Source organism: Accipiter gentilis, chromosome 23 (assembly GCF_929443795.1).
Source record: "Accipiter gentilis chromosome 23, bAccGen1.1, whole genome shotgun sequence".
NCBI lineage: Eukaryota > Metazoa > Chordata > Aves > Accipitriformes > Accipitridae > Astur > Astur gentilis.
Genome location: NC_064902.1, coordinates 7,318,528 through 7,339,878, shown reverse-complemented (window position 1 = coordinate 7,339,878; position 21,351 = coordinate 7,318,528). Strand labels below are relative to the sequence as shown.

Genomic DNA, 21,351 nt, shown 5'->3' with positions numbered 1-21,351 from the left:
GCCCAGGCCATGGGAGGCCAGAATTCAATTCTTAGATAGGTACAACACTGCATAACCTGGTTTTGCTCTCTAATTTCTTCTTTCTTTGTATTTTCAGGCTACATGTGTACCCCTTGGAGGAGGAGAGAGATCCTGCGCTTGCCCTCAAGGCTACATGGGGGATGGCATGACATGCTATGGGGACATTCTAAAAGTGAGTAAAAAAATAAATGTCTGAGGTCTTCTTGAGATTGGAGAGAAATGGTTCTGCTCTTACGTTCGTTTTCTCTGTTACCTGAGTTTACTCCTTCTCCCAGTACCAGCCTGAGAGCACAGCACATGTGTCTGCCCAAGGCCACAGAGACAGAACTGGTGCCAAGGTCAACATGTTCGTGAAACCATAATTTCTAAGCTGCTTCACCCCTGTCTGTCCTGTGCAATAAGTGATCTGGTTTTTTTGTTGTTTCAAAACTTTTCCAGGTCACGGCTGCTAGGCCCATTTTCTGTCATTAGAAATATCAAAGGCCATTGTGGATTCAATCCCTGTCCCTGGTAAACATGAGCAGTTGCAGATGAATTGAAAAGAGTTTGTTTATTTAAGAATACATTTTTTTTTAATGGCTGGAGTGGTTTTAGGAGTCCCCATCCCTCCCCATGATACACAGTGCCTGTAATGGTTGTAAGGTGAGAGAGGAGTGTCTAAGTCATTATTGCCAGATTTGATATTGCAAAGGGCTCCTTTCCCCCACCCTGAGTCCCCCAGCCCTGCAATGCCAGTGCTCAGCCCGGGTAACCCTTCTGTTGTTTCTATTTGGAAGGAGCTGGCCAGGAATTCCCACTTCGCAGGCTTCTATGACTGGCTTAAGGTAAGAACAGCCATGGGATGCCCGCACGGGTAAGTTCGGTAGAAGTGACGTCTCTGCAAACACTGCTGCTACAGAAAGAGCAACTCCATTTATCTTTTTCATTAGAGAAAAACAAAACAACAGCAAAAGATAAATCATTACAGAGCAAGTGTGTAGAAAAGCTCCGGAGTTTGTGATAGAGTGAGGGTTTTGATTGTGTTTCTAGCACCAGAGGAAGCTGGGGCAGTGTTACACTTAATTTTCATGGTTGTATCATCTGTAACTCCTGGCCATCATAAAATAGCACAGAAGGGAAAGAAAAAGGGGCAGCTTTATAATAGCTATTTTTCAGAAGAGCATGCTTTGAGAAGTTAGACTGTATGTTTGTTCCTTTTCTTGTTACTGCTTCCCTGTCTCTGGTGTGGCAGTAACAGAGACACTCTGCAGACTTGCAGCAAGTCTGTGGAAGCATGCTATGACATAGGGCATCTAATTGAGCTTTAGCTTACCTGTCCTGCTGCATACATTGTATGTGCTAGGAATAATCTTGGTCTCTCCCCTAAAACTGATGTTGAGGGTTCAGAAAGGACTTATTGGTATGACTGGATGGGTTTGAAGATTAATTGAAGTACAGAAGGAGGGCTTAAAGCAGTAGGTTTTCCCTTGGCAAATGGATGTTAGCTGTTTTGGCTAAACCACCTGCAGCATTCGTTGACTGCCAACAGCACTTACCTGCCATGCCCAGGAGGCCTGCTGTGCTGCTGAGCGTATGCTGTCTTTCTACACATCCCTTATGCGACTGCAAGAGTGGGATGGCTGTTGGTTATATTTTGTGGTATAGATGTGGCTGTGGCATGTCTTATGTGTTCATTTTTGTGCTTTGGACAACAGAAATCTCTCTTCAGCATCCCAGCAGGAACCAATGTCACTGTGCTGGTGCCATCAGAGGCAGCTATCAAAAACTTGAGCAAGACTGAGAAAGATTTCTGGTTGACCCCCTACATGCTGCCATTTTTAGTCAGGTATGAGGAGACTCCTGCCTTTGCTTTACTCTGCCAAACAACAATAACAAAGCTGTGAACTGGATTTCTGCTTGTACAAGACCAATAAAGAGTTATCTTGAGATAAATCTAGAAGCAAGATTAAATATCTAGCAGGCAAAGAGTTTAGTAGGCATTTAAAATGTAACAGACCACAGGCCATGGGAAGTGGGTTTATTTTTCATGTATATGCAGAGGGAGATTTTCCCTGTCATGTAGATGCAGATGGCATCAGGACAAGTAACTCCCTCTATCATTTTCTCCCTATGCTTAACTACTTCATGTGAGAGACGTGAATGTTGGGTGGTATGGTCTTATCTCCCTGTTATTACAAATAGTGCCTAATCTTTTCTTTACTTGCCTTTGTTCCCTTCAGGGCCCACTTTATTGAAGGTGTCTTCACTTCTGAAAAGCTCAAAAAATATGACAAGCCAGAACTGCCCACCCTCAACCCACAGACCAGATGGCAGATAAACACCAGGAGCGGCGTAAGGGTTTTTTACATAACGCATACGTACAAGTACCAAATTAAACTGCTCAAGAGCTGCTGTATCCAGTGGGAAGCCTGGATGGGACACTGATGCCCTCAAACTCAGACATCTTTCAAAAATTGTACTCAGATCAATCATGTGCAACCTTGAACAAACAAGATACTTGTTTTGAATTTGCTTGGCAATTTCTAAACCTTTTGCTTCTCCCTCTGATGCTTTTGCAGGTATTAACCATCCAGAATGCGAGTATAGTCGTCAGTGACATCCCTGCCAGCAACGGCATTATTCATGTCCTCAGTAAGGTATGTCAGTACGTGTGATACTGAGAAATGCTGCAGTTGTAGCAGCAGGTTTGTGTTGCAGCATCTGTAATTGGGCCAAGGAGGAATACATGTCTGGACAGTTAGGAAGGGATATAATGTCAAGAATATATTTGGTTATCACAAGGTCCTGACAGATGTTTCCTGTGCAGCAGTGTTTAATGTTTAAAATATTTGTCTCCAGGACAAGCGGGAGGCGAGTTCCTCTTCTCTTGGCTGACAGAAGAAGAGTTAAGGCTATTGCAGAATTGTGTAAAATGAGGCCTTTTCTAACTGCCTTTCTTGCAAGCAGGGCAGGAGTCTAGTGTGATTTCCCCCAGAGCCCCTTGCCCAACCTTGCTTATGAACTCACTTTTTCCCACAGGTTTTGTTGCTGCCTTCAGGAGATATCCCACCAAGTCCTCCAGGTCTGCAGAAACAGCTTGAGACAGTTGCCTCATTCAGCATATTCAAGGAGTTGCTACAGGTAAGCAGCTGAGGTGAGCACTGTTGTGGTTGTCAGAACTGTGTTTTGAGCAAATGCCCACCTTACCTTGTACTGGGGGACCAAAATTTGGACTGCCTGGTGAGACAAGGGAGATCACCTGTTTCCTACCATTCATGGGGGATCTTCTTGGAAAGCTCTTTTGAGCAGCCAGAGAGTTATATACTTAGTTGGACCTCTATACCATTGGCATGTTATTACAGTGGAGGACAACCTGTCTACTGCAGGCGCTGTCATGCTTGCACAGGGCAGAGAAACCTAGAGGACAAGGAAGACTTGTTCATAACTGAGAAGCTGCACTTATGTCAGCCCAGGAGAAGGAGCAAGCAATTAGATGTGTGTGACTGAATAGAAGTTGTATATCCCATTTTCAAGCATTTCTTCTAGCGCTCTTGTAATTGATTTCATGTGTGGTCTGGTTTTTAGTAAGTACAACTGTAATAGCTAATGTTAGTGCTTGGACATTTTTAGCAATACCAGCTCATTGGAAAACTCGAGTCCTCTGAAAAATACACAGTTTTTGTTCCTGGAAATAATTCCATCGAGGAGTACTGCCATGCTTCCAATGTGACACAGTTGGTAAGCTCACTACTTCCTTTCAGCTTGAATATGTATTGTGGTAAGTGCAGGGGCATGTACACTGTCAGATCATAAACTTGAGTTCAGTGGATTTGAGCATGGAGAGGAGAAGCATATCTGATGCTAAAAGCTGGGAGAAATGCGGCAGAGAGAAATGAGATGTTTTCCTGGGGTGTTGCAATGGGATCCGAAAACAGTATTTGGACTCCAGATGCAAATTTCTGAGTAGATTTGTGTGTGGATAGATGGCATGACATGTTGCCCTTCCTGGCTGGCTGTGGCATATTTGTGGCAATTTTTGACCTTTCGAAAGGTTCCAAAAGCATTTATGGCTTCATCCAGTAACAGGGTCATCAAGTGTGGTCAGTCATCTGTGATAGGGAGTTAGTAGTAGGCTCTGTGGGCTTAATTAGCCATTACAGATGCTTAGGAACTCTTCTTATGCCATATGTCCGACTGAATTGTAGTCTAGGAAGTCAAGAGAGTCCTAACATTTGGTGGTTTTGTGTATTATTTAGGACAATGAGACAGTGCAGTACCACATTGTACTGGGAGAGAAGCTCTTGCCCACGGACTTGAGAAGTGGAATTCATAAGAACAGCATGTTAGGACTCTCCTACTGGCTCATGTTTTATCAAAACAGCACCCAGGTAAGGAAGGAAGACTGTTCTGCCCTTTGAAGATCTGGCTTGACCTATCTCTTTCTAAGGCTGGTGGCTGGATATATCCATTTCTGTTTTGCACACCCTCACGAGTTTACTGTGACTGTCTGACAACTGTTACACAATCCATGCAAGTGGAGTTGAAGGTTATCCTATCGGCCATTTTCTTCTCCTTTGCAGAAGTTTGTCAATAATATTCCTTTGGATGGAAAATTTCTTGAGACAAAGAATGGCATGCTGATTGGGGTTTCACAGGTCCTCCAGATACAGAAGAATCGTTGCACTGCCAATACCACCACCATACAAAAGGTAATGGTGATTACCGAGGAGCTGACCACCATTTCACAGGGTTTCTCCACTTGCTGAACCAAACTGATGAATAGGAGACAACCTACCTTGTCTCTTCCACGTGGATGAGACAGTAGCTTGTGGTCTGACCCCAGATGAGCGTCATGTGAAATGGGACATCCTGGAGACTTGGCACCTCCTAGCCTCAGACTCTGTGCTTCTAATGCAGCAGATCTGCAGCTCTTGTGCAGATCACGTTCAGTTCACTTGCTGGGGCTCCCTCACAGTGCCAGCCGTGGGGCAGGCTGGTGCAGGGACTCACAGATGCTCAGCTGTGGAAGGAGAATCCAACCCAATTCTTGCATGGCATGACCACAAGGCTCCTAGGAAATGCTGTGGTCTGCCTGGGAGTCATGGCCAAAGTCCAGGCCACATGTATCTTGTGGCTCTAGGCAATCTGAAGATTGCAGGGTCAGACTGAGGTGTGCCTGCTTTGTTACAGATCAGAAAAAAAGTATCTGCAGCCTTGCATGAAGGAGCTTCAGGCCTACAGAAAGCCCTGTCCCAGCTTAGAATCTCCGGAAAGGTGTAGCATGTGATCTTTTCTGGTTTGTTTTGTGGTACAGTCTCTGGAGTGCAGAAGTGAGACCTTGTGTACACCACTGGAGTACAGGAATAAGACCTGATAGCAGCCAGGACCTGAGGATCATGCATCATGATTTTTCATCTTTTGGTGTTTTGAGCCACAGAGATAAATACGTCTTTGTCTTTGTCCCAGCCAGCAGCCTGTACACCACCATTTGTAATCAAGATTAGTGTCTTGGTGTGACGTTGGTAGAGGGCACACATGTGACTTGTCCTGTTCTCTGTGCCCTAGTCAAGATGCGGCAAGTGTGAGAAGGGGATCAAGTGTCCTCCTGGATCAGTTCTTGTGGTGAGTCTTTCATTCATGTGACATCTCACAGACTGTTTGCAGATACTGCTTTGATGTTCTTTTACTGCTCTACAGATGTCATCTCAATACCTGAAAAAATGTGCCCTTGAGTCCTCTGTGACTCATTCGTTAGCAAGGTTTGTAAGAGGAAGAAGAAACCAAGGGAGGCTTACACAGGAAAAACACAAACATAAACCATGAGGCTCCTTACAGAGCTGGCACCAGGCTTTGCCTGAATTTCAGGAGAACTTTAGAGCATGCAGTGTGAGGAGTTTCCCACCTTAGCAGGGAAGAAGTGATGTCTTTTTTTCATCTTTTAGTCTTTTGACATTATCAAGAAAAGCCTGTTTAGGGGTGCCAATAGCAATTTCCCAGCCTGGACCATTGATTTGTTCACACGGATGGGCTGGTTGGGCCTGCAGCTTGTTTGTGAGTGAGTGACAAACATTTCCGGAGAGGAAAATGGCTAAACATTTCATCTGTGTGCTGGCTATGAATTGTCTAGCAGCCACATCTGGCTTCTTAGGCCTCATTACTTTACGCCAAAAATTTTCCAGTTGCTTTTTCCCAGTATTCATACTGACATGTATACCATGGATTTGGCAGGTAACAAAATAGACTCTGTGTGGTGACCTCATGTCTAGAGATGCCTTATTGGTCTCAGCTCTGGATAGTCCAAATTTTTAGGGCTGTTCCTGTAGGATAAAAAGCATTATTCCTCTGTTAGGCAAGAATGCTGCCATATGCGCCAAAATGTACAATGTTTATCTAAATATTGTAATATCTTCTATCTGTATCTGTGTTAATCATATCTGCAGGAATTGCCAGGAAGCAAGAATCTCGCTCGCTGTGAATTACGCTCTGCAGATATGGGAATTCTTGGCTGCCATTTCACCTGTGCAAAAGTTTCTCTAGTAAGAAAAACATTTGCCTTGCATTCATTCTGACAAAAGCAAGATGGGTATTAGAAATACAGCCATGGAAATACAGCCTGTGCTGAGGTCCTGGCTGCGTTTTTGTCACTGTGTAGCTGAGACTGGGCTTGTCTGGCAGTTGCTCTCCATCCTGGAGATGGAGGGCACTGGAGAAAAAACTAACCCGCGGAAATGTCTGCACAGTGATGGATTGTGGTCTGCTGTTTTGGTTTTGTTGCTTTGGGTTTTGTCCTGCAGAGGAAGAGAAGGAGTTGAACATTTGTAGTCTGGTTTCCTAAGGAAATGAGGCATGAATGATGGTATTTTGCCTTCCCAAATAACTGATGACTAATTGGAGCCGAACCAAAGGGAGGAGCAGAAGGTCTCGCAGTTATTATGGCCCCTACCAGTTTTGTGAAAATGCGTGGTTGGGGAAAACATTTGAAGAGGAAATGGTAAAAGAAAGACTTGTGTGAATTTGAGCTCTTATAGGTATTGAAGCATCTCCCTGGAAAGTTTAGTGGGAATGGGAGATTGAGGAGAAGGGAGAGAGGGAGTTGGACATACAGTACTTGCATGCAGAGCTTCAGTCAGCAATTGTACCTCACTGGATACTTCTGCGTCCCTTCATTAGACAATGTTTCTCTTCATCTGTACTGTCCAACTTGGTCCCATCGTGGTTTCCTCCCTGCATGGGTAGATGCAGAGAGAAGTGAAAGCAGTTAAATCAGGCTTCTGAACCAAATCACCTTGTGGCAGAGGCTCTCTCTGACCAACAGAGTATCTTACTGGTGGGACACACTAGGGACGCAGGCAGGAGATAGGCTGGGCGGGCACAGGACTGAACATTTGCGTTGCTCACCAAACGGCCAGCATTGCTCAAAGGCAGTGCGGACCTTTACGGGAAGTTCTGGGCAACAGAGCACCCCATTTTAAGGGGTTCACTCTGTCCTACCTGCGCACATCTGGCCCTTTCATGCGTTGTCAGAAATTATGGCTATCGCATAGTTAAAGGAATAGAGTAGCTTCCACAATAAAGCTGTACCTTGTCTGTGCTGCACAAGATGGCTTACTCCAACTTGTTCTTGTTGTTCTCCAGAGGTCCGTCTGCTGCCCTGGCTACTACGGACACATGTGCGATATGTGCCCAGGAAAGCCAGGACACTGGTGCTCTGGGAACGGGGAATGCCAGGACGGCATCGAGGGCAGTGGAGAGTGCCGATGCCTGGAGGGTTTCCACGGCACCGCCTGTGAAATGTGTGAAGTGGGCCGATATGGAGCTGACTGCAAATCAGGTGACACTGATGGCTATTGCAGCTTGTTGCTACCATCCTGCTTGCAAGGGGAGAAAGTGGCCACGTCTCAGCTCTCGGGAGGGGTCGTGGGAGGGAAGTAATGTCCCAAGACCTCTGAGACAGGGAAAGAGCTGGCAGGCCACTGAGAGAAGGACAGTGGGAGTGAGCATTTGTGGTCAGCCAGAGTGGCCCCATTTTTCATCCTCAAACCAAGGCATGACTGACTGTGCTATGCTGTTGATCTTGCTGCTACCCAAACTACAGAAAGTAGAGGTGGGTGGTCTATTCCTGGGCTTTTGGGCCCGGTAGTGAGGGAACAAGAGCTGATACTCCTGTGACTTTTTCTTTATGGCAGTTTGATGCATTGGATTAGGAACAGAGCTGCCAGCGAAATGGCAGCAAGACTCTGCTTGTGAGACCTGGCTGGTTTGACAGTGACGAGTGTTTGTATTTCCCCTGCAGAATGTGCCTGCGACAACGGCATATGTAACGACGGACTGCAAGGGGACGGGAGCTGCGAGTGTTTCCCAGGGTGGAAGGGCCCTACCTGCCAAGAAAGTACGTGAGTGTGAAGGGGCCTATGGTGTAATATTGCCTTTTTGGCAGAGAAATCTACGTGATCCTCTTCAGTTGCCAGAGCAATTCTGTGTTAGCTGAGCAAGGTGACTGCAGTCGCATGTACTTTGCATCCCCCCAAAAGCTTATCAGACTGTGCTAGCTCATTCCTGTACATAAGCTGCATATGCGGTGTGACTTCCCCAACAGCACATGAGCTCTCGAGTTATTTGGGTGAAATTCATATAGAGAAAAGCATAACCCCTGCTTCCATCTCTGCTGAGATTTGAGGCACCTCAGGAACAGCCCCTTGCCCTGGGAGAGAGAGATGGAAGCTCCCAGCCAGATTGGGTTGACCATGACTCCTGTCACTTGCCTAAGAAGGTGGCAGGGCTTGTTTTGAAGCCTCTGAAGGGCCCCAGTATGTCTGCTGAGTTGCTTTTTCTGCTTACAGATGCATTGATTTAGATGAGCTCAGGCCGTGGTCTGCAGTTCTCAGTAAATCTGTCATTGTATGTCAAAGTAATATGTTGGAGATGTTTGTTCCTGGGATTTGGGATTATGATTACCATTGGGGTGGGGAGGAACCTGAGCTTCTAAATACTTCAGGATATTAAAGGTTTGCACACAAAGATTGATTTTGTAGTGAAGTCAAATGTTTTGGGGGCATTTAGGAATGGAAAATGAGTGGAGCTGTCCTATCTAGTGTAAATGTAAAGCATGAAAAAGTTCATCTTTTTGCTTCGAAAGAGGCAAAGCCAAATGGCCCTGTATGTCTGGATTAACAAGGTTTTAGTCCTTGTTTCATTCCTAGCAGTGTGGAGGCCATGCAGATGGGATCAAATTGAACCATTAGCTCAGACAGAGAACATCGAATTCACTCCATTGCAAAGTGCCAATACATAAATCTCATGACATTTTCCTGCTGCCACGTAGGACAGGAGAGTTAGCATAGCTGCTGGTGTGTCCCATCATCAGTCAGGTCACCACAAGTGTGGCAGTGAGGCTGTTTGCAGGGTCCTTTACTCTAGATGGCAGAAATGGCCCCATCAAGTGCTAAACTGAAAATGCCAAGTCAGGTTTGTGTTTTGTCTTGCAGGAATTGAGATTGACTTATGCAATAACACTTGCCATCAAATGGCCAAGTAAGTAGAGACAAGGGGCTGGGTCATTCTGAGAAAGCCGTGTGAGTTTGTATGTGTTTTACATAGAGGTGATTCTGTGTTTAGGGCTTCGCAGAGGGCTGGGAGAAGGTGCCTACTCATTAAAGATGCATAAATGTCAGTTCCATTCTGGGAACTCTCTTTGGTGCTAAGCTGCATCCAGTTTCCCCAAGGATTTTGTCTGTCTGAGCATAAATTCTTTCCAAGTTCCTTCTGCTTGTGTGGATGGGAGAAAGCAGATACTCCAAGGTACTCCAAGTCTGGCCTTATTCATGGAGCAAATCCACCACCCATTTACAACACCCATTACCCTTTCTGCCTCGCCTGCCCCCACCAAAGAATTAATTAGGCTGATGGGCATGGTGAAGGTGCACTGTGCGAGGTGTGAAGCCTGTGCCTGGATGCCAGCTCCCTGGCCAGCGTGACTTGAATATTGTGCTGTAAAGAAATACACAGCAACTTCAGGCATGTTCCTCCTGTGGTCATCGTGGTCTCTAACTTGCATATGCCAGACTTGGATAGTGTTTCCCAGGGGCTGAGTAAATCAGGAGGTGTCATCAGTGATTCTTTACCCCTTTCTTGTTTCAGCTGCCTCAATAGTTCTGCAGATTCCCCACCTACGTGCTTCTGCTCTGCTGGATACACAGGGAATGGGACCCATTGCACAGGTATGTGCAGCAAGTGTGGGCGAGATTCAAGGCTTGCAAACACCTGTTGAAGCTATGCAAAGACAAGGGGTTTGTTTGTGAAATAAATGGCATGATGTTGCCAGGGGAAAGATCATTCAAATCCTTTTTGTCTCAGGCATCCGCCATGAACTCTGCCATGCTCTGGTAGAGATGTTTTCCAGTCCAGAGCTTTACACAGGATGCTCTTGATATTTATAGAGCCTGCAAGAGAGGGATAAAAAGGCAGGCAAGTGTAGCAGGGCAGTTCTTATTGTTTGTGGACAGAGATGCACATGAATGGGTTGTATTAGTTCTGATACAAAGATACAACAATTTTGGCCGTGAATCCCTGGAATCTGGGTGTTTCAATTCCCTAGAATTTTTTGCCCCTCCTATTTGCTGGCCATGCCAAAATCAGGTAGAAACAGTGCAGCAGTTGTGGCAAAACGAGGTAGGATTTTGGGATACTGCTGTAGAGCTACATACAAACGCAGTCTATGTGAAAAGCAAACAGACAAGAAAAAGAACTCAGAGTTGATAAAATCGTAATAGTCATAATACTGGTAGACATCACAGTTTCTTTTCAGTATTGCCCTTGTTTGAAAATGGGGGGGGGGGGGGGGGGGTGGTGTGCAAAAAAATAATTTACGTCATGCAGGAAAATATTTTTTTCTCGTCTAATCATTAATCCTCAGTGAGCAAATGTTGTGATGGAAAGACTTCTTAGTCCAATTTGCAGTTACTTAAGCTCAGCATGACTTTTGGACTGGCCTTTCTCAGATGTGGGTGAGGCCCCGTGCCTTTAAAGGACCTACAGTTTCATCGAGAAACAAAGGGATTTTAATAAGATGTTGTGTTTTTTGTTAAGATAGATGATCATTCTTGCACAGTTCATCTTTCCTAGATGCTCTGAGCTGATTCTGCTTCTCTTGTTTGGGGTCACAGAAATAGATCCATGCACTATCGATCATGGTGGCTGCTCCATACACGCTGTGTGTACTAAAGTGTCCCCAGGAGAGAGAACCTGTGTTTGTAAGGAAGGCTATGCTGGAGATGGGACGCTCTGCATGGGTGAGTGCTCAGTGCATGTTTTGGTGATAGTGGTGAGGCATCATCCATGCAAAGGGGAATTTCACACTAAAAGCATTAAAATTTCAAGTTAAAGCGTTGAATAACTGAATTGTCCTTTCACTTTGTTCATGCAGTGATTATTTCAAAGCAAGTAATTGCCGGTTGATCTTGATTCAACTGTCGTTCTGGTTTTTGTTGCGGTGTATGCACACATACCTGTAGGTATGTGCCCAGCATTCTCCCAGGTCATGTTTAGTGACGTGGTCATCACTGTCCCAGCACAGTGCCACCCAAAACTGGGCAGAGAGCGCACACTGCCCTTGGCACCTGTCTCGCTGGATGGCCTCAAACCAGTGTTTTGGTCTCAAACCAAAAGACCCCTGAGAGGTTTCTTGCCCTGATGCCTGTCACGGAGAGGTCCAGAGACAGAGGGCGAGGGCAGTATCCCACAGTGGTGCTCCGAAATGAAGATGAAGCTGTGGGAGAGTCCAGTCCTCTCATACCCTTTAAAGCACACCCAGGCAGGCGTGGGATTTTCTGTGGGCAGATTTATTACAGCTGAGACCCACATGTGGCAGTAGAACTTGCAGTTGTACCCTTTTCCTTTGCTATCACAAGTCACTTTTCCACCAAAATGTTTCCCAAGCTGGAAAGGTCCTCTCTGTTGCTTTCCCAGTACCTCTTTGGGTTGCTAATTCCCAGCTGCCTTGAGCAGCCCTCAGCAATAATGTGGCCTTATTGTTTTGCTGCAGAAATTGATCTCTGTCTTGAAAGCAACGGGGGCTGTCACACCAACGCAGAGTGCATTAAAACAGGCCCAAGGAAGGTGAGTATGTAAGATGGATGTCAGGGCAACGTTATTATGGAGGTTGTCACAGCTGTGTAATTTTCTTAGAGACAATCCTTTCCATTGCAATGCGCTGCCTCATGTTTATTACTTTTCTTAGAGACAATCCTTTCCATTGCAATGCGCTGCCTCATGTTTATTACTTTCCACATAGAAAAGTTGCCTGGGAAGGGCATGAAAAGATTGCTGTTTCCTTGAAAGCAGATGCCTGCTGTGGGCTAGAGGCTGGATGCAGTCTTAGGTTATATCTGTTGTCGACACAAGCATGGTTATTCATGAATAGCAATGAGTGCTATACCACAGACTTTCCACCCAGCTCAGCCATTGTGTATTTTCTTTATTGGGTCCAGGTTTCAGACAGAGCATCTGTTCTCCCTCCAGGTTGCCTGCAACTGTCTCCCCGGTTACAGTGGGAATGGCGTGAGCCAGTGCAACCCCATCAACTTGTGTGAACAGGTACGTCTGCATTTTGCTGTTACTAGAGGTGAAGGCCACAGCCTTGAAGCGTTCCTTTCTCCCAACAGTTAACAGCAAGAACAGGGTTAGCCTGCTTGTTTAGAGCTGGCTATGTTGCCTTTTCACATACCGAAGGGATTTTCTGGTGCGTTTGGTTTCCATTGCCTCTCACAGTGACCTGCGAGTATGTGGGCCAGCTGGCACTCCCTCTTGTGGGAGAAGCAGTGTAGAAACAGTGACACAGGGTTGGAGGCATCTGGGTTTCTTTCTCTACATCCATTTTGTGTGGGACACGCTCAAAAGCTTTAGAGTAATCTGTGGTCACGGCATCGCTGCCGTGTCAAAATGTCTCTCTGCATCATGGCTTTTGTCATCACTCTGGGTTCCAAAGTAAGGTGTAAAAGTCTTGTTTCATGGGAGGATTTGGTGCTGAAAAGCCCTTGAGGATTTGGGTGATGTTTATTCTAAGTCACTAGGCAGATGGGCTGGATGTAGTTAACAGCTCCTGCATGCAAGTGGCCATTCAAGCTGTTGGTGATGCCCCTCCATGCAAGCCTTTTGCTTTTCTTGCTAGAACAACGGAGGCTGTAGTCCATTTGGGCTCTGCAAGTACACGGGCCCTGGCACTCGAAACTGCTCCTGCTCTTGGCCCAGTATCGGAGATGGCTTCACCTGCCATGGCAAAGTGTATCAGGTGAGAAGCATGCACAGCATCTTTCTTTTGTGTTCGGGCCCCTGCCCTGCAGCAAACAGCTCCCTCCCCTCCAAGCGTAAGCTGCAGATAAGCAGATCAGTAGTGTCATATTGACACTTGTGTGGTGTAGGAGTGGAGACAGGTGCTTTAAGGCAAACTATCCATAAATTGTAGGTGTATTTGGTGTGCCAGCTGTGGGAGACAATCACAGTAAAGTGACTGCTCCAAAGGGAGTCATGATGTGAACACTGCTGCTCCGTCAGCAACGTTGGCCATACCTCCAGCGTGCTGTTTTCTTAATGTTATAAGCAAATGGGAGTAATTTATTTTTTTTTTCCCCAAGGGAACCCACTTCTAGTCTGTGGGATCAGGGCAGCTGTACCCTGTGGCCATGCCAGGACTTGGGATCCAGTCTGGAGGGCAGCAATCTATCTCTGGCTCTGTTGCCAATACAGCAGCTGTCCTCGGGCAAACTAGTGACCTTTTCTGGTAGTGGCAAATAAAAGCTGTCATCCCCACAGCAGAGCCAGGAGAAAAGAGATGGACTCAGTTCTGTGCTTCTGCTCTTACTGGAAGTTAGTGTGGTAAGGGGAGGGCGTTTGCCCTGCCAAGGCTATGTCTGCGACTCTGGACAGCATCCCAGAACTGGTAGTGGCAGCACAGGAAGGTTAAAGTGGAGAGATTGCGAAGCACTTCAGGTGTCCCATGAGTACAGGGGCAGTTAAACCTATGAGACAGCTGCTGCAGAAGCAGCCAGCTTTCGTCTCTCTGTCTGCTTCATCCTGCAGCATCCTTGATGTAAATGGTCCAGGCAGAAGTCACTGCCTGCTTTGTAACCTCCCCATCTTCCATGCCCACAGTGCTGGGAAGGGAGGAAGGGAAAGATCACTACGGTGTGTCAGGAGAACCAGTATCTCATTGGGGTGGGAGAATGACCTGGAGTGGAAGCACAAGTCACCGTGCTGACTGGTAAGGAACAAGTAGAAGGGACTTTGCTAACACTAGCTGTTTCTCTTTGTTCAAGGAGCTCGGAAGGATTGAAGATGCATCCGTGTTCTTTAAGATGATACTGGTTGGTAACAAACAGCTTGTCTCTGTGTAGTAAATTCCACTTGGGGTTTTCTGCAAAGGGTCTTGCTAACTGGAACTATGTTTTCTGTTTCCCTTCCCACAAATGCTCTTCTACCACAGGCAGAAAACATCAAGGAGCTCAATGGGGCAGGGCCTTTCACTGTCTTTGTCCCACGGGCAGATTTCATAGGCAACACCACAACGGTAAGTGTCCTCCCATCCCAAGCACTGTCAGGTGTTTGGCAAGCCCCAGTTGTGGCAACCTCCCCTCTGGGGCTGTTCTGTCCAGTAAATTGAAGCAAAGAGGGTGCACTGCAAAGGGTTAAAGGCATCCCCCATTCTCCATCAGTGTAAGAGCAGAGGTTTGGAGGCGGACTCACTGCAGAGACAGCCTGGGCAGGGGTGGACATGGCTCCTGTTGTAAGGAGACCCTTACTGGAGACTCTGTCTCACGGTCCTCAGAGGCACTGTGCCAAATCAGTGATGCGTGGTGACTTTTGTTGCCCATGGCTGTTAAGGGCTGGTAACAGCAAGGCTTCAAGGCATCTGTGACAAAGGCTTCTTATTCCTTCTCTATGCCTCAGGCCCTGCCATTCCACTTCCATTAGCCCCTTCCTTCTAGTCCCAACAGTGGGATGTTTGGGGCAAGTGGAGACCTGAGGGAGGAGAGATCCTTATTCATGACTCTGTGAACCAGGTTCTTAACCAACAGCTTTTTGGTGTCAGTGTAATGGACTATCTTAATACCATCACTGACAAGTCCTGTTGTGCAGCTTCACATGGCCAGCCCCAATGGTTTTCTCTTGGGCCCCCCATGCACCCAATAAAGGAACAATTCCCAGTGTCTGCATATCCCAGGTGTCACTTCCTCAAGGCCTATGTGGTCATTTGTCCTCCATCAAGGGACCTGAACGCTGGTTTTGCCAAGCTGGTTGAAATTTCCCAAAGCTCTCAAATGGTTTTGCGCATTCACCGCATTTTGGAGGGACTGGCTTTCCTGCAGGGATGGGTCAGAGGGGGCTTGGGCAATCCAGGTCTCCCTCATTGGGTCTGGAGGCCTCGCCTGCAAGGAGAAGTACCCCAAAGTGACCTCATTCTTGTTTTCCGTCTGTAGTTTGAGGAGTGGAGGAGCAGAGGTCTCCTCCGGGACCTGCTTCGCTACCATATGGTGGGTTGCCAGAAACTGCTATCCAGTGACCTGGAAGCCCAGGAGTCCCTTACGTCTTTATCTGGTCACAAAATAAAGATCACAGCGAAAGAGGTAGTTCTCTGCCACAGAGAGTTCTCTGTCCCTTCCCTGTCCCACTTGTCAGGATGTCACTTTTGCTGTCATTTGAAGGCCACTGTGGCTGTGGCAAGTGACTTGCCTAGGCCCACAGATGGCTCATAGGGCAGTGCCGTGGATGTGAATACCTCATCGCGTGCCTTCTCTCTCAGAATAGCATCTATCTCAATGAGGAAGCCAAAGTGGTCGTGAGTGACATCATCGGCGTGAACGGCGTCATTCATTTTATCAACAAGATCCTCATTCCAAGTGACCTGGTGGGCCGTAACGTTTCCTTAAAGATCTCACGGGTAAGGCTGAAGCAGTGACTGCCCTGATAAGCCCTCAGCCCAAGGCCACGCGGGGTGCTCTTCCTCCCTGTTCCTAGCTGTGTAGGGCTTGTTTGAGGGCACAGATTTGGCTTGTGAAGGTGACCGCATTTGTGGCATAGCCGTATTTGGGACAGAGGGAGCCTTATCCATCACTAGGGAACAAGAGTACTGGATGTAGGTAGGGGAATCACGTCCCATGCCAACCATCACACTCCTTTCCCAGTGCAGAGCAGATTGCAGCATGAGATTGCCAATGTCTCTCTGCTACTCCTCAAACAAGCGCTAGGAGCTTATAGATCCTGTGTTTTACAGAAGATAACATTTTCTGTACAGCACATCAGAGCGCTGAAATTCATCCCAGCTCTTGCCATAGCGGTGCCTACCCAGGATGAATCAGAAGAGTGGCGGCTGCTGAATGCCAGCGCTCGCCAGGCCAATTCCATCAGTGTGATGATGACAGAGAGAAACTTGTGTTTAGCTACTGTAGTTGTTAACCGTCTGGTTTCTCCCCTGCATTGCTGCTCCAGGTCCTGGAGGGGGACCTCTTAGTGACAGTTGTTTGCTTTCTTCCCTCTGCAGCAAAATATCACGCAAGTGGCAGAGGCCTTTGGGTACACCATTTATAGCAAGCTGCTGCAGGTGAGCAACCTGACCCCTGCTGCTCTGTGGGGAGGTGGTGTGTACATGTGCACGTTTACTTTAGGACTGTGGCTTTTTCTTTGTATCCCATCTTATCTCGGACAGGACGCGGAGCTGCTGCCACTGGTTAGTGACCCCCGGCATAGACCCTTCACCATGCTGTGGCCCACAGATGCTGCGTTTAACGCCCTCTCAGAGAAAAGGCAGAGGTGGCTGTACCGCAGAGAGCATCGGGACGTGCTGGCCTCCTACCTCAAAGCACACATGATCAGGGACATGAAGGTAAAAGTGACAACAAACAGAGTTATACCTCCTGAGGCCAACATGTGGTGCCACCGTGTGCCTATGGTTACAACAGAGTGACCTTACGAAATATTTTGCTGCTGTAGAACATACAGCATATTAGTTGTCTTGAGAAGACCCAAAGCTGTTTGAGCATTTGAGGCAACTACCGCTTCATCATGAACCTCTGGTGCAGCATGGCTGAGCTGAAACCTTCTGTTATCAGCTTCTTGGAGAGGCCACATCACCGCCAGAGTGTCATCACAAGGCTCACAAACAGGCTTTTGTCTATAGGGAAAGAGCCCAGCTGAGCAAAACCAGGGCCTGCTCACACATGCTAGTGTCTCACTAGTGGTTCAGGAATCTGGGACTAACCCAGCATAGTTAACCCCATTCCCCCCACATCGGCTTCACGTGCTGCCACATCACACTCCCTCACAGTGTGGCTGCTGACCCCTGTCCTCACCAGGCAGCATCCCGTTAGAAGTATGAACTGCCGGTTTTGCCCGTCTCTCCCTTCACATATTTATTTTTCCCCTCTTAGATTGTTGCTGGTAATGTGCCCCAAGTTGAATCCATACGGACCATGCACGGCTCCATTGTCTCGTTCAGCTGCAGCAAAAGCCACGTGGTGAGTGATGGCAATGCTGGGCTCGACTTTCCACTGAGCAAGTGTCCCTGGGCATAGCCACGGGGCAACTGATGCTCCGTGTTGGTCACCAGCAGAAAGTGAACACAGAGTTGGGGTGCTTGCAGGCTGAGACACCCCATTCCCCTGGCTACAGCTGAGCCTGTAGAGAGGCTCCAGACTCTGTGGACAGCGGGGAGGGAAGTGTGGAGGCGTGGTACCTGCACATGCAATTCACGATGACCAGGTTGCAAAGGCAACCACATGCTGCCATGACCTTTACAGGGCACATGTTGCATGGATAGAGCCTATTTCTTAGGAGAGATGGCCATGAAAAGTGGCAATCAGGGAAGGTGGTCAAGGTCATGAGCATGGAGATTTTTGAGAGTTTTTGGGGTGGTTGAGAGGTCGTGGCAGCCAAAAAGGGCAATTTTTGGGTGCTGCAGCCAGGATGTAGGGTGTGCTAGGATCACAAGTTGCTTTCTTTCTTTGGTAGGGGGAGCTGCTGGTGGGGAACAGCGATGCCACCATCATCCAGAGGCACATGGAATTCAATGGGGGCATTGCTTATGGCATCGATAGGCTGTTGGAGCCACCGGATCTGGGATCTCGGTGTGATGAGTTCAGCTTTGTTGAGCTGCAGGTGAGCACTTGCGATGATGCCAGTGAGGATCTGTGCCACCTGTTGAGCCCCACACCTGGGAAGAGGGATGTCAGGAGGGCTTGCTGCTTGTCCTCGGCAAAGCTCTGAGCAGCCGAGAGAGGCAGAAGCACATATTGAGTTGTTGTGAGGTTTCTTTCTCCCCTCCACAGGGATCTACAGAGAGCTGCGGACTCTGTGGCTTTGAGCCACCCTGCCCTGCTGGCTCCGTTCAACGGGTAAAGCTCACAGCTTTGTCACCAAGGAGGCCTGTTATGGGGCTGATGACAATACCCACGTGCCCCTCATGTTTTAGCAGCAAAATGAAGGCACACGTCCACGTGATGAGTCCCTTGACACGGTTGCATTGTCCATGCCTGGCCCCAAGTCTCGTGGTCCTGTAGGGCAGGAGCTGGGCTGGGCAACATGGGGTCAGGGTCTCCACTGGTCTTTGCTTAGTCAATCCGTATATGGGTGACAGCGGCTGCAGTGGTCCCTGCAGCAGCACTGGGGGCTTCCCTGGGTGATTTATAGCAAAAGAGCTTGGCCTGGCTGCTGAAGACGGACCAGGGGTCAGGTGGTGAGCAGCCTTGGGGGGCAGTGGTTGTACCCCACTCTCACTGCATCGCCCGTTGTCTCTCTCTGCCGGGCTTCTGGCATGTCCCTGAGGTACATCTGTAGCTCCTCTGTCACCAGCTCCATCACAAGTTAGGAAGCCTCTGTTACTTCTCATAAAACTGAATGAGTGGCAGAAGAAAAGTCAAGGTGAGACATCAGTGACCAATGTGGCAAACTCTGTGTTTTGCCTGTTTCCTCACAGGGGGAAACCAGGCGCTGCTACTATTACGGAAACCACCTGTTGAGAAACACTTTTCTGTTTCACCGCAACTCTCTGTTGCGGCCATCCTGGCCACCCTCCCCGTGGGACCCCTTCAGAAGACACTTCTCTTCCAGGGGGCCTCTGAAACGAGGCTGCAAGAGGAGCTGCGTTTCCACCCAGTGGGTCCCTCAGTGCTGTGCGAACCACTATGGCCGTGACTGTCAGGGTAAGGAGCCGTGCAACCCTTTCCCACCCCGGCCCTTTCTCTTGTGGGAAGACGGCATTAGTGGTTCAGCGCAGACGTCTGGTGTCCATGAACGTGCTTCCCTGGACAAGGCGGGGCAAAACCTCAGGCAGGGAGCTACAGCCTGTAGAGGCTGCAGGGAATGATCCCCTGGGAGTGTGCGTGTATGGTATCATAACAGGGAATTCTCTTTCCTTGGAGAACCCTTTGTCCCCATGGAGAGCCCTGGGCACAGGGCTGCTGGGGGTGGCTGTCAGACATGTCACTCACCCCTGGATGTTGCCGATGCTCAACCATTCCCTGGCATCTGCCCTCTGCGCTTTGTGCATGGGCAGCTTTTGTGTTCTTGGATGAATCTCCTGCCAGCTTAGTGTGGGGCAGGCCAGCACAGCCTCAGCATATTGCAGCAGGGGGTCTTCCCAGGCTGGAAGCTATGCCAAATTTGTCCCTCTTGCCCCTATTCCTAAGGTTTATTGTCATGGGATGTTCCCAGCACTCACTCCTCAGACTACCAAGCAGCCTCTGTGGTCCGAGCACCCCATAAGTGGCAACTCACGTGGCTCGTGGTGTGCAGGCTTTGCCCGGGGGCAACAGGTGGCTTCCCTCCAGCGCAGGGTCACTTTGTCACTGTAGCCTCACTAAGGTGCCCCATTTGCAGCATGCCCGGGAGGGCTGGAGGCACCGTGCGGTAACCGTGGTACCTGCGACGACAAAATCAGTGGCTCGGGGAGATGCAACTGCAGCCAGGCTTACATTGGGACCAGCTGTGAGCTGTGTGCGCCGGGCAGATACGGGCCAGACTGCCGAGGTAAGGGGGAAGCTGTGGGGTGGCAGCAATGCAGAGGGTTTGTGCAGAGGTGGCTGTGGCACATGGTGCTACTTGGAGGGGAGGTAGGTGCTGGGCAGCCTACGGCACGGGAGTCAGCGCTGCCACGTTCGCACCAGTCCCCACAATACTCGGGTTAGACTTCTGGGGCTGGGGACATCCCTCCCTGGGCTCTTGGCCAGGCAGCCGTTAATCCACCTGTAGTTTGAGAAGGCTGGGTGGCACGTGCCAGGAGCTGTGCCGAGGCTGCGGGGTCAAAGACCCCTTCTCGTTTGTCAAGCACAGCCGAGAGCCCCAGTCTAGCAGAAAGTATCAAGATGTATTTTTGAGCTGGGGTACGAATCCGTAAATAAGTTGTGATGAAACCCTGTACAGAAGGAGCATCTCTTGGGACATGACCAGCAGGGACCTGTGGCCCTGTGAGGCAAAGGGAAGGAGAAGGGAGTCCCCCATCCTCCCATCCCAAGCTGGGCCTTACAGGGTCTCCAGGAATGTTTTTGATGGCTGTATGTTTGCAGGGACTCAGAGAATCTCTAGAAATGCCCAGAGGAGGGGAATGATGAGGGTTTGTGGGTGCAGAGAGGCTTCCCCTCCCCTGTGAAGGGTGTGTGTCGCAGAGCCGGCGGGCCAGGGCTGGCAGTGACAGGCAGGGCTGGGTGCGTACTGCCGTGCTTGCCTTCATGCACTGCCCACAGGAGCCACGTTTCTGCCACATGGCTGTCCTGTGGCCTTTCACTGCCACCAAGGCGGGTGCCCTGACGGTGGTTTTATCCATTCTTCACAGAGTGTAACTGTACTGAGAATGGCGTGTGCAACGGTGGACTGCATGGCGACGGCTTCTGCTTCTGTGCCGAGGGCTGGGCTGGAGACCGCTGTGAAATCAGACTAGGTGAGGGATGCCAAGCCCCACCACCCACTATTCCCTGGGACCTGGTGCCATATGGCCTCTTTCCCAGTAGCTGCATTGTTCAAGCAGCCAGTCAGAAATACCTCCAAAAAGGAGCTCTCGGCTGCAGGGCTCATCCTGAGATCTGGCCCTTGCTGTTGAATTTCACAAGGGTTGGGGTGGTGAGGAGGAGGAGGAGGAGGAGGAAAACACCACTTGATCATGAACAAGTCCCTGAGCTCAGAGATGCTCCATGAAGAGCTTGAGGGTGAGATGAAGGCCTGAGGTGTATCTGATGGAGTAATGGTCCTCTGTATCTGGGCAAGGCATCTGCAGAAAAGCACAGTGGGAGAGAGGGGCGAGCGTGGGGCAGAGGCTGGCCGTGGCAGCCATGCCTGTGTTGCAGCCCTTAGATCATTCCTGACCTGTGTGTG

The 21,351-nt window shown here is 48.8% G+C and overlaps 1 protein-coding gene and 1 long non-coding RNA gene across 7 annotated transcripts in view; one reads left to right on the top strand and one right to left on the bottom strand.

Moving 5' to 3' along the window:
- The window catches only part of STAB1 (stabilin 1), a 66,980-nt gene that overhangs the window by 39,288 nt on the left and 6,341 nt on the right, over positions 1 to 21,351 (top strand). For all 5 annotated transcript variants that reach the window (XM_049826107.1, XM_049826105.1, XM_049826106.1 and 2 more), the window contains 31 exons: positions 98 to 193; positions 798 to 845; positions 1,716 to 1,846; positions 2,241 to 2,352; positions 2,580 to 2,657; positions 3,040 to 3,141; positions 3,631 to 3,738; positions 4,257 to 4,388; positions 4,581 to 4,709; positions 5,566 to 5,622; positions 6,441 to 6,536; positions 7,636 to 7,831; positions 8,294 to 8,389; positions 9,486 to 9,531; positions 10,138 to 10,217; positions 11,163 to 11,288; positions 12,041 to 12,114; positions 12,517 to 12,591; positions 13,166 to 13,285; positions 14,310 to 14,357; positions 14,477 to 14,560; positions 15,471 to 15,617; positions 15,794 to 15,931; positions 16,532 to 16,591; positions 16,697 to 16,873; positions 17,418 to 17,504; positions 17,998 to 18,144; positions 18,315 to 18,380; positions 18,962 to 19,187; positions 19,864 to 20,013; positions 20,816 to 20,920. In XM_049826107.1, the coding sequence (XP_049682064.1) occupies positions 98 to 193; positions 798 to 845; positions 1,716 to 1,846; positions 2,241 to 2,352; positions 2,580 to 2,657; positions 3,040 to 3,141; positions 3,631 to 3,738; positions 4,257 to 4,388; positions 4,581 to 4,709; positions 5,566 to 5,622; positions 6,441 to 6,536; positions 7,636 to 7,831; positions 8,294 to 8,389; positions 9,486 to 9,531; positions 10,138 to 10,217; positions 11,163 to 11,288; positions 12,041 to 12,114; positions 12,517 to 12,591; positions 13,166 to 13,285; positions 14,310 to 14,357; positions 14,477 to 14,560; positions 15,471 to 15,617; positions 15,794 to 15,931; positions 16,532 to 16,591; positions 16,697 to 16,873; positions 17,418 to 17,504; positions 17,998 to 18,144; positions 18,315 to 18,380; positions 18,962 to 19,187; positions 19,864 to 20,013; positions 20,816 to 20,920 (3,337 nt within the window). The remainder of the gene's footprint in view (positions 1 to 97; positions 194 to 797; positions 846 to 1,715; positions 1,847 to 2,240; positions 2,353 to 2,579; positions 2,658 to 3,039; positions 3,142 to 3,630; positions 3,739 to 4,256; positions 4,389 to 4,580; positions 4,710 to 5,565; positions 5,623 to 6,440; positions 6,537 to 7,635; positions 7,832 to 8,293; positions 8,390 to 9,485; positions 9,532 to 10,137; positions 10,218 to 11,162; positions 11,289 to 12,040; positions 12,115 to 12,516; positions 12,592 to 13,165; positions 13,286 to 14,309; positions 14,358 to 14,476; positions 14,561 to 15,470; positions 15,618 to 15,793; positions 15,932 to 16,531; positions 16,592 to 16,696; positions 16,874 to 17,417; positions 17,505 to 17,997; positions 18,145 to 18,314; positions 18,381 to 18,961; positions 19,188 to 19,863; positions 20,014 to 20,815; positions 20,921 to 21,351) is intronic.
- On the bottom strand, positions 13,177 to 21,349 carry LOC126049578 (uncharacterized). Of its 2 annotated transcripts, none has more exons than XR_007509254.1 (3): positions 21,022 to 21,349; positions 19,762 to 19,906; positions 13,177 to 13,263 (listed from the first exon to the last, which is right to left on the bottom strand). It is a non-coding gene; the product is annotated as an uncharacterized LOC126049578 (long non-coding RNA). The 2 variants fall into 2 exon arrangements; XR_007509255.1 differs by lacking the exon at positions 13,177 to 13,263 and adding an exon at positions 18,396 to 18,878.